Source organism: Apis cerana, linkage group LG13, assembly GCF_029169275.1.
Source record: "Apis cerana isolate GH-2021 linkage group LG13, AcerK_1.0, whole genome shotgun sequence".
NCBI lineage: Eukaryota > Metazoa > Arthropoda > Insecta > Hymenoptera > Apidae > Apis > Apis cerana.
The window spans coordinates 10870181-10883114 of record NC_083864.1 but is presented as its reverse complement, the minus strand read 5'-3'; the positions used below and the strand labels follow the sequence as shown (position 1 = coordinate 10883114).

Genomic DNA, 12934 nt, shown 5'->3' with positions numbered 1-12934 from the left:
TGTCTTAATCGTTAAATCAATCTCGATATGTAATCTCGATCTTTTCCCATAAACTTGAATCATTCGCAAAATAACTATGCGATAAATATTCGAGGATAATTCTGTTCGAGCACTTTCTAAGAAAGGTTCCAAGGCGACAGGTATGAAAGTCACGTGAATACAACGGTCGTTCATCGCACAAAAGAGCCATTGCATTCCCGAAGAAAGTGAATCGCAATTTCTGTCGTTATACAACCGTGAATTCCCAGTTTCCTGGTACAAGCTGTTTACCAGCGGATCTTATAGACAGTTGGTAAAAAATTGGCGAACAAACAAAGTTCCTCTTCACGCTTTACCGATTCATTTTCATCGTATCCGTTTTCGCTTGGTATTTAAATACGCTTCGATACTCCTTAACTTTTTAGTTATAAAGTTTATTTGCACGCAAAGAGTTGGATTATGTAATTTTTGATGGCATGGTATGGTATTAATTTGATATAAAGTAGATAAAAATTTGATGGAATAAAAATTGGTAGATAAATTTTATTCGGTTGAAAAAATTTATTATCGAGAGTGAATAATATTTCAATTTGTACAAATATTCGCGTTACGTATTTTATGTAAATTATTTTATTTATTTTACGTAAATTTTTATTAAAACAAAAATTTTCAGATCGATCAAATTTCTTTGTAAGATACTTTCGCGATTGACTGTACACATATCGCTTGGATGAAATGTTCGCTCCAGCCGGCATTCATTCAACATCCGAGTAATTCACGGTCGCCATTAACGCAAAAACGTATCCTAAATCGAGAGAAGAAATAAAACGGTCTACTGTTTTTCTTTTCACGGAATGGGCAATTTCGGGTTTTTTCAAGCGAGTCGTAAATCGCGTCTCGAACGGCAGACAGTCCTTGATCGTAATCGCGGATGAGGAGAGTTGGGACGGGGAAACGGAAAGGAAGGCAAGAATGACGTAACGTGGTAACGCGCAAAACTATGCCTGGTCGGGTAATAAAAGCGAACGCGCGCAACGAGTGACTCATTCTTTCGCGGTTTCGAGAGTAGATCGTCACGGAAAGTTCTGCAATTTATCAATCGGTTTACCATTTAAACACGGTAGGTGTAACATCATTCAAAGTAAAATAAATCGATAAGACGATAGTTCGGCCTTGATCTGATAATTAAAAATATAGATAAAGTGATCGTTGCGTGGTAAATGACGCACAAATTGCAAGTGACGGGTAAAAGATGAAAGTAGTAGTTGATCAATAGTAGTGTTTTTATAGAGAAAACGTGATTCCCAATCTGTTATTTGCAACTCGTAAGAAAATCGTTACTGTCTTTTGACTTAATATTCCACGAAGAAATCATTCGACGGAGATTAAAGTTTCAAGATTTTCCGTGAATGTGTTAAGAATTGATGAAAAAACGCATAAATTTCGCTCGCAGAGATAAAAAGATCGGTCTTTGAAGAAGGAAACAGGATATTTATAAATTCGCAGCACGAGAGACATGCAGTACAACGAGGAGGAGAATACCGTCCGTATGTACCTGCGGGGACGACCTGTTGTCCTCTACGTTCCGACGCTTTTGACGGAGTCGTACGACCTTCACAAAGTCAGCACACCGCCCCAGAGCAAATTGAAACTCGACTGGGTGTATGGTTACCGAGGCAGGGATTGTCGAAGCAATTTGCATCTACTACCCACCGGTGAAATCGTTTATTTCGTCGCAGCTGTGGTGGTATTGTACAACATGGAGGAGCACAGCCAGAGGCATTACCTGGGTCATACGGACGATATCAAATGGTGAGATAATCGTGATTTAACAACGATATAGTAAGGAAAGATCGCTATTGAAAATTTTATTTTTTTTCTTTTAATACAACGTTTAAAAAGTTGAAGTGTATTTTTCTCTAGATCGATACTATAAAATTTTTATTATTATAAAAAAAGTATTAAGCTTTTTTTTTTCTTTTTCACTATTGAATATAATTGATTGAATATATTTCAGCATAGCCATTCATCCGAACAAAATGGTAGTCGCCACTGGTCAAGTATGTGGGACCGATAGGCGAGATGCCATGGTAAGAACGCGATTAAATTAGAATTAATCGGAAGATGGATGAAAATGAAAATCGTTTTCGATTTTATAATTTTATTATTGATACTAAAATAATAATTTGTTATTGATATTAAAATAATGGAGCATTTATAATTACAATTAGACGAATCTAAGATTTATTATGTCATACGATATACTTCGTTTCATTAGATTCAAAGCGTAGAAATGAACAAGATAGATAAATATATTTCGAAAATATAACAAATTTTACCATTGATATTTTTTTTATCTATTTTCTAATTTTTGTCGATCTAATATTATTTTTCATTCCACTCTCTGATAAATATTTGTAACATATCTACGTGTATATCTTAGGACTTAATCGTAAAAATTTTTTCAGCCACACATAAGGATATGGAATTCGGTCAGTTTGGCAACTCTTTGCGTGATTGGTAACGGCGAATTCGATGGTTCGATTTGTTGCCTCTCGTTCTCGAAGGCAGACGGTGGAAATTACTTGTGTGCGATCGACGAGACCTCTGATCACAATATCTCGATCTGGGATTGGCAGAAAGGAGAACGAGGTACCAAGATAACTGAAACAAAGGTATGTTCCAATTCGCTGATACAATTGTCGCAATTAATTAGTTTTAGTTTAAACCTATAGATTATAGGAAACGTATAGTTACTATTTCTCATTCTTTCATTCTTATCATTCGCTATAAATTCCGATAACTCAAATATTATTCTGCATAAAGCAATTGTTAAAATTTATTATGATCGTAAAAATCTGAAAATAGTAGATATATATTTTTTCGTATCAGCAATTTCAAAAATTTTTAATATATAATATATATATATAATAAATAGATAAAAAAATATTTATTTTTTACACTTGTTTTAAATTTCTTGCAATTTTATTATATTCAAATTAATTATTTTCCATATTTCGAAGAGTTGTATTTATATAAAATTGAAATTTTGTATTATATTATTGTATATCGATATATTAAATAATATCGTCGTTTCTATATAGAAGATAAATACACGTATCAAGGTCGACGTATTGTACGGTATCGATTCATTTCCAAGAATATTATATATTAGCGGAATCATAAATGTGCAAGAAAGAATAGAAAATATATAGTTTGGGTCACAAAGAAACACATACGGATTCGTGAATGTGCGAAACCGGAACCGGTCCATTCAATGAACGACGATGGTCAATTGCAGTGCTCAGTGGACACGGTGGTATGCGCGGAGTGGCATCCGCTGGAACGGAACCAGATCGTGTCCTGTGGGAAAGGACACCTGTCTTTTTGGTCCCTCGATAATGGTGGTATGCTGTACAAGCGGATGGGGATTTTCGAGAGCAGAGAAAAACCAAGATACGTCACCTGTGTAGCGTTTAATCAAAACGGTGATGTTCTTACCGGTGATAGCAACGGTAACATCATTGTTTGGGGCAGAGGTAAAATAAAAAGAAAAATCGTATTAGTGAAATTAAGATTTCGATTTTTTCCTTCCAATTCTCACGTGTTGAGTATCTGTATTTAATTTTTTTTTTTTTTTTTTACTTGACAATTGAAAACTAAACTTTAATACATTACAATTTCTAAATTTATCCGGATCGTTGTTATTTGTTTTGTTTTGACGTCATTTCAACATTTGAATTAATATCGTATTCGAGATTATTAAGGTAAAAGAATAATATTTGTAATTAAAATATTTTATTTACAGGAACAAACACAATTTCTAAAATAGTGAGGAACGTTCACGAAGGATCGATATTTTCAATTTGTGTTCTGAAAGATGGTTTTATCGTCACCGGTGGTGGCAAAGATGGCAAAATTTTGTATTTCGACGAATCTTTAAACTTAACAGGAGAAGAAGCACAAGTAAGCAGAATCAATCAGAATATATAATATAAAATAATGATAAATAATTTTTTTTTAATAACGATCGATCATAATAGATCGATCATAGTGTTCGCCATGTATATACGTATATATAGTTTATAAAGGCCTAAATAATCACCTAAATATTTTTCTTGGAAATGTTCGTTCCAAGAATAAAAGAAAAATGATTATTAGTGTCTATTTAGAAATTGGAATTGATCATTGATGAGATGCAAAGATGAGACGTTGAAATGTGTGAAGGATAAACATAATAATTGATTAAAAATTATCTTTTTTTTTTTACTTAGAACTTAGAAAACGAAAGATATATATATAGAAATAAATGAAAAAACATTTTTCTAATAATAATACGTTTTATATTTAACAGATTGAAGATCATTTCGGTGGAATTCGAACACTCGCGGAAGGCAGAGGTTCGCAATTGCTGATAGGAACAACGAGGAATTGCATTTTAGTCGGTGATGTAGGAATGGGATTCAATCCAGCCATGTTAGGTCACGCTGAAGAGGTTTGGGGGCTCGCTGCTCATCCAACTCTACCTCAATTTGCAACAGCAGGTCACGATAGATTATTACAAATGTGGGATAGTCTCAGTCACACTGTTGTTTGGAGTAAAGATATTGGGGTTAGTATAAATTATTATAATATAAATATTTATTTTTTAATATAGCATGTAGTAAATGAATAGTGCGAGTATTTAATATACTCAGATTATACTTTAATTGAGAAATATTTTACATTTATCGAAAACATTATACAAAATTTGAAACAAATAATGATTCGAAATAACATAAAATCAATTAAATCGTAATCATATACTTTAATGACTATTTAATACTTTATAAAGTAGTACATTCTATTTCATAATTCAAATTGTGGAAAATAACATAAAATTACAATTTCGTGTAGTAATTAAACAAAATCTTCATTTATTTAGGAACAAGCACAGAGCATCGGATTCTCACCAGATGGTAATGTTATGGTGGTCGGATGCACTTCTGGAAAATGGTTAGCAATCGATAGTGAAACGCGAGAATTATATACTCATCATAGTGATGGTTCAGAACCTATTCAGGTAAATTGTTAATTCAGATAAAAATAATTTTTTATGCAATTATATATGATATTATATATCAATAAATATTTTTCTTTTTCTCCCTCTATATACATATATATATATATACATATATATATATATACATATATATTGTAAAAATTGTATACATTGATTAAAAAAAATACTTATAAAATAAATTTTAAGAAAGTTTTATCAAATATATTAAATATTTTATTTTCTTTTCATATTTTTATTCAAATATTTAAAACTAAATTTAAAAAGTTATAAGAATCTTTATTCCATTGATGAAATTAACTTTATAATTTAATTTCAGGTCGTTCGATTTTCACCAGATGGTACTCTATTAGCATTGGGTTCCAGAGATAACTATATTTATATTTATCAAGTTAATGAAGATGCTATTAAATATAGTCGAGTTGGACGATGTATGGTAAGATTATTTTTATTATAAATTTTTAAAATTAATAATAATTGAACCAAAAGAAATATTATCATGTAAAAATTAAAAATTAATACGTATGTATAGACATAATTATATATATATATATATATTATATATATATATATGATAAATTCTTTTTTAAATATATAATCTTAATTTAATATGTAATATAAATATATCTTTTATTTTATTATTTAAATTATTTAAAATGCTTTATGTAATATTTTTTAATAGTTATTTATTATTAAATGTATGTATAATCATATATAAGTAATTTCTTTGAGAAATTATTTATGTTGTTGTTTATATCCTTGTATATATTTATGATTATTGATATTTGAAAAAGAAATATAAAATTACACATAGATACTAATCAATATTGAATGTCTATTGATAATTAAAGATTTAAAATTGGACGCTGTACAAATTGCTTTTATGCATCATAAAATTTGATCTATAGTCATTTGTATATTTTCATTTCGTGATAGTCTTCCATGTTTTATATGTTCAGATAATATTATTATTACATACATATATTTATTTTTATTGATGAGCATGCAATAATATGAATATACATACGTATATCGATGTTAAGTAATTAAAAAATAATTTATTTTATTCTTTTAAAAGAATATATATTTATGGAAGGATCATTTTTTATTTTTTTAAATGAGTATATATAGTAAATTAATTTATAATCATATCCAATCATTGTAAATGTTTCATTATTCGTCATTCGTTTGTTTAAGAGAAAGATATTTCATTTATGAACAAATATATATGTGTATAAATATATTTTCATTGATTACAATATTACATTATTAAAACAAAATGTATTTAAAATTTTCAGAATTCAGACTAGTAAAATTCACAAACGATTAGAACCACAAATTATTACATATATTATTTCTTGATTTCTAGCCAAAGCGGATACGCAGACGTGGTGTAAGACATGTTTTTAGTTGATCAAAAATGAAATAGAGACATTACATTATAAATTATTGAAAATTTTATAAAAAATAATTTAATTTTATATCTATATAATCGATAAAAATACGAATTTAAAATATATAAAATATTTCTTATAATAATAATTATAACGATTTTTTGCGTCTAATAGATTTCTCAATGAATTTTTATGACAGATTTTCACATTTATTATTACATTTGTAAATGCAATTCTTTAGAATAAATTATATATTAATATTGTAACAAATTTTTTAAATTTTCGATGAAAAACAGTAAATATCAATTTTTATTATTTTATTTTTATTTATTTTTTAATATATTCTTTTTTCAATAATTTGTGAAAAAGAAAATTATTAGAGCAAGGCAAAATAATTACAATAATAAAAATTATTAATTTAACTTTAGAAGAATTACAAAGAATTATATACATTTTTTTAACTTTGGTTTTTTTTATTATTGTATTAGATGTGCAATCAATGAAATTATTTCATATTATATGTAAAATTGATAATTTTTTTATTATTCTGATATATGTATTTAAAATTATTATGAAAAATCTTTAAAATTTATCATCAACGCGACGAATGTAATGTCTTTATAAGTGATGCAATATTATCATAGCTATTCATAGTCACATATGAGCAGACATTTCTGTTTAAAAATTGCTTACCGCGAGCACGCACGGTAGTCATTGTTTGCACCAATTGTTGACACTCTTTCCATAGTAATGGCCTGTAAACTGGGCCAACTCTATTTAGTTGCTTTCAAGGGAGCCATTGACATAATTTTTTTTTATTTGCGAGGCATTTAGAAGATAGAAGCGAGGAATATTTTTTTCTATGTTTAAACGATGAAAATTTGTTTCAGGGACATTCCAGTTTTATAACTCATTTGGACTGGTCAGCAGATGGTCAATATTTACGTAGCAATAGCGGCGATTATGAGGTATTATATTGTAAGTAAAGAGTTCCATATTCTTTTAACGTCTTTTGCCACATCATGTGCTGTTCATATTAAATTATTCAAGAAATTTAATAGGAGATTGTAAATAAAACATTAGATAAAAAATAGATGAAATTTTATTTTATTTTTTTGATTTTTTTATTACTGAAAAAAACATCTATTTTATTTTACTTTTGCCTATATTAAATTTCATTATTATATTATGACGAATTAAAATAATTAAAATAAACGAATTTAATTTTTAAATATTTTTTTTAACTATTAAAAAAATTAAAATCACATTAAAACATCGTTTTGCGTGATATTTCGTTAAATGTTAATAACAAAAAATTGATTCAAAAGATACATAAGAAAAGCATATAAATAAAATTTTATATAATATTTTAGGGAATCCCGGAGTCTGTCGTCAGATTCCACAATCATCGATAATGAGGGACATGGAATGGGCAAGTCATACCTGTGTAATATCATTCGAAACGATTGGAATATGGCCCGAAGGTGCCGATGGTACAGACGTAAATAATTGCACGCGAAGCAGTGATTCGAAATTGCTCGCAACCGGAGATGATTTCGGAAAAGTAAAGTTATTCTCTTATCCTGCTTGTCAACCAAAGGTAATGCTTTAAATTAACGTTATTAGAAAGTTAAAATAAAATATCAAGAATAACGAAAACATTTACGTTGAATTGCATTTGAGTTCTCGAGAAAATGAAATTTAAAAATTTGTAAAAAATATAACATGAATAAAATTAATTCTCATTGATTGAATATGGTTAAATGATAAATATAAAAAATATATAATTCTATATTTTTTTTATTTATTTTTTATTCACATTTTTATACCCATATTCTATAAAAAATAAACTATTTATAAATATTTGCAGTTAATAAGATTGGAAAGATAATCATAATTTTACAATTATATTTTTGAGAAAAATGAAAAAAATAAAATACGTATGTGTTATTATAAATATATGATATATGATAACAAATAATTTCTTTATTCCAGTCTTTATGTCACGCATACGGTGGTCATTCAAGTCACGTTACGAACGTTTCGTTCCTTCAAGACGACACTCGACTAATTTCCACAGGTGGAAGTGATACAAGCGTTCTTCAATGGATCGTAAACTATTAATTCTATTATATAATTATATAACTGAAAAACAAAATGAAAGATACAGAAGCGATAAAAATATGAAGCGAATGCTCTTCTGAATTTAGTGGTACATACGATTCGTTAAAAAGAAATATGCGATTCTTATTTAAAAACAAGACAAGAATCGATAACGAATAAACTAATTATTTAGAAGAGAAATCTCGATTGAAAGAGAAAATACTGAATACGGTTAATGAAATATTAGCTAAATTTTACCGTTTAAGTGTCCTTTGCGAATTAAAATGACTGAATGTCATGTAATTTCATAGATGTAGAACGATCTTCGTAATTTTTGCTTCAAGAAAAGAAAATTAAAAAAAAGGAGAAGAAGAGAAAATGAGAAAAATTTAGCGAAATCTTGTATTCACGATAGATGGCGACAGATAAACTTACTTTATACAACTTACTTTAACAGCTATTAATAACATAACGAAGTGTCTTTTACATATTTCGCAACTATTTTTCAAACGTCCAAACGCTGAATCTATATATTTCTGTGTTCTTTATCTAATTAATCACCGACGAAACGCACTATGCTGTTTTTCACGTAAAAAAAAAAAAAAAAAATAAGCTGCACAGCTTTAGAGAAATATTTACTTTCGTATATAATTAATATCGTAATATAAAAAATTAGATTACGATTGCATCAATTGCTCGTATCTATAGAAAGATAAATATCATCTGTGTAGTGTAATATGTAAGTATCTTCTGTTTTTTTTCTTTCTCTTCTAATTTTCAATTCACACTCACAGATTAAATTTTCTTCGTGAATAGATTGCGTTCAATTTTGATTAAAAATATGTATATTTCGTTCCACTATAAATTAATCGAAATTGGATAATATAGTACGAGTCTTTAAACTGTGTTTGAAATCATAAAAACGGAAATAGATCGAATGTAGAGCATGTAATTTGAAATAGTGAAAGAAATTTAAAAAGATAATTAATAAATTATGTGAACGATGTTACATATCAACGGAATATTTTAGGATTAATTGCAAAAACAATTGAAATTATATTTTATTTTACCAGGAAATTATAATGTGTTTATATTTGAATATTTATAAATTACTATATATTAATATTTTCTAGAAATATAATATTTCTATAACGCAAATTTAATACTTCTGATGTAATATTTCTAAAAATGTGCATAAGAATACGTCGATGAAGAACGAAGGTTAAAATATACTTTGCTCCTGATTTCTTATCAAGTTACCTAATAAATTTTCAATTTAATTTGATCTTTTCTCATGTATTACTTACATATAGCTGTAAATTTGTTTTCACTTAGGGCTATATAATAAATATACAAATTTTTGTTTTATATTTTATATTAGAATTTTTATTCCTTTTATTTATTGTTCGCAATGTGGTTCAGATTCGAATTCGTTAATACATCCGTTATTTTTTATTACTCTTTTCTCTTTTATCATTTTTTTCTCTTCTCTGTTTAAACAAATTTTTAAATAGATCTCAGTTTAATAATTGATCTGTGAACAAATAATTTTTTTTTCTCCCCGTGTGAATAGAAATTTTTCCAATTTTTAGAATTTTAAATCATAATTTTTCACTTTTACAGAGTATTATTGTACTCGTGGGATATCTTTGGAAAGTCATTTTTACACCTAGAGGCCAAAACAAATATAAAAGTTTATACATAAAAATATCGATTGTATACTGCATTTATAGAACGTGAACGAATAATGAAAAATTAACTTCTCAATTAAAAAAAAAAATTATGAAATACCTTTTATATTCACCAAACTTGCAATTATGAAAATGTGATTGAATGATATTACGTAAAAACTATAAGAGAAACTAAAGATTATATTTCATGCAGAAGATGTCACTTTTCCCTTACTCTGTGATCTACGAAAAGAAATAATACCGATTAATATTGTATGTTCCCAATAAATTTGAAGATATATGATGGACAAGATAAAATATTATTTTGAATAATAATAATAACAAATAAAAACGAGAGGCTGTATTTTATTTTAGACTATAAATTTAATTTTAAAAATAAATATTTTATTTATTGAAAAAAACTTTTAAAATAATATTTTATATGAAAGACTTTTAAATTGGAGTATATAAAATTTCATTTGAAAATATTTTATTTATTTAAATTCGTTTTCCTTATACTTGTAAAAAGTTATTGCATCAATTCATTCGATAACAGTACTTTTGTTACAACCATTAATATTAATTATAATTTTATTTATTATTTATTATATTTTATAGAAATAGAATAATGACAATACTTTTGCGCGATTCATTTTGTTCGATCATATTTTCCAAGATTAAGGTGAAAAAGTGGATAGACGTCATAAGTTGAGAGCCGTTTCGCCTTGATTTCGCAAGTTTGCCCGATTTAAAATGAAATTTAAACGCAAAACGAGTCTCGAGTCTCGATCTGTATGTATATACATTTATTACTACAACTGCTCATGCATTAATTCATAAAATATTTTTCAGTCAACTCGATACGAGATTACGTGACTCATAGTCATCTATGATTAGAATAATACAATAATCGATGAACTTAGCTCGATTATTGTTAATCTATGCTTTTCTGATAGAATTGATAGAAAGAAAACGAATTATTTAGTGTAAATTGTTTCTTGAAATCTTAAAATTACAAGTCTAAGATTTGGCATTCGATAATTGATTAATTTAGTAATAACGAATGATTTAAACGTGAACTTATATGTATATTTTACGTGAAAATTAAATAAATGTATAAAACATTATTATAAATGTTGAATAATTATATTAACATGACATTTATATCGTCTCGATTAATTTTTTTTAATAAATTTACAAACAAAAAAAGATTTATAACGAATATAAATTTAAAATAATCTCTTGGAATTCATTGAATAGTATGTAAATACAAAATGATTGTTGAACACCGATCTGTTAAATTTGATAAGTATTTAATAAATATTTTTTACATTTTTTTTTTTTGAATATTATTATAGTGAAAATAATTAAATAATTGTTCTTTTTATTTTTTTCAAAATAGTAAAAAAAACGAAATAAAGTGATTTGTTTAATTGCAAAATAAATATTTGACGTTAAACGTCATTTGCATCACATTTGATATTATAAAAGAATAAATTTCTTTATACTGAATAATCAATACGAGTCGCATCTGTAATTTTTTTCAACCAATTATCGTCATAATAAATATATTTCAATAATCGAGTAAGAATTTAATATCTTTACTTAATTTTTTTTTATTTTGTTTTGTTTAATTTGTATCCGATTTAATCATTTTATTTGTTTAAATTTTTTTAGATTTTTTGGTACAATTTTTATTTATTTTATTTCAATATTCAATATTCTTCTTTAATTATATTTTAACTTTGATATTTTATTGAAATTTATCATTTACTAAAAAGCGAAATTATTCATATCGTTTTGCAATTTCGAATCGTTGAAAGAAAAACTGCGAAAAATAGTGAAAATCGAGTTGTTTATGCCTCGCACCGATAAATCTGACGCAAATAATTTTTATAAAAAGGAACCTACATTCAGTTGAAACGTGTTTAGGTACTAAAGTAACTGGACCATGAAGGAACAAGACATTTCCCATATGCGATTTTTTCCTCATTATTATTCCAACTAAAAATTTTTCTTGTCAAAAAATCGTTAATAGTTCGAGCCACACAGGTAAATCAAATTTATTATTTGCGATAAATCATATTTTTTTAAATAAAATTGTAAACAAGAACAATTAAAACGATCAGTATATTGTTATTATTTAGTTAGTCTATTAATAATTCAGTTTATCTTTAAGGAAATCAATGAAATTATCAGGAAAATTAATTTTTTATGATACAAGACTCACGTTCACAGCGTGGACGTGGTATCAAGCGAGTATTCTCGAAGAGAATACAAATTAATGACGAAGCGCAAGAGGTTATGTTATACGCGATACACTACGTTTTCCTCTGCCTCTGTCGAAAACTTGACGCGTAAAAGAATGAATTGAGCGTTATGTAATTTTTTCATGACAGCGTGAAATATGTCGCGATTTATGACAGTAATTCTTATGTCAGCGTTTATCAATATAGCATAAAATCCCGTTTACATCAGGCAACTTTTGATCGATCGATCGATTAAACTCGAATAAATTCTCTGCTGCGAACTTATTTTTTAAAAAAATCAAAAATTTTCATTATATTAAGGTTTATTGAAAAGTAGATTGTTATTTCATTTATTATTAACATTTCCAATTTTATTACAATGAATTCTAGTTAAATTTCATCTTATTTGATTCATTATTTATTATAAACATTATAAATAAATATTTATAGAAAAGGCGTATTTTTAACGTTGACTCGATA

At 26.8% G+C, this 12934-nt stretch overlaps 1 protein-coding gene across 19 annotated transcripts in view; it reads left to right on the top strand.

Moving 5' to 3' along the window:
- LOC108004027 (echinoderm microtubule-associated protein-like 2) overlaps positions 1-8590 on the top strand; it is a 36240-nt gene extending 27650 nt beyond the window's left edge. For all 19 annotated transcript variants that reach the window (XM_062084164.1, XM_062084163.1, XM_062084158.1 and 16 more), the window contains 11 exons: positions 1486-1791; positions 1997-2069; positions 2448-2654; positions 3281-3518; positions 3788-3945; positions 4334-4591; positions 4904-5041; positions 5358-5474; positions 7323-7410; positions 7806-8032; positions 8428-8590. In XM_062084164.1, the coding sequence (XP_061940148.1) occupies positions 1486-1791; positions 1997-2069; positions 2448-2654; positions 3281-3518; positions 3788-3945; positions 4334-4591; positions 4904-5041; positions 5358-5474; positions 7323-7410; positions 7806-8032; positions 8428-8556 (1939 nt within the window). In that variant the 3' untranslated portion in view covers positions 8557-8590. The remainder of the gene's footprint in view (positions 1-1485; positions 1792-1996; positions 2070-2447; positions 2655-3280; positions 3519-3787; positions 3946-4333; positions 4592-4903; positions 5042-5357; positions 5475-7322; positions 7411-7805; positions 8033-8427) is intronic.
- Positions 8591-12934: the final 4344 nt, after the last annotated feature.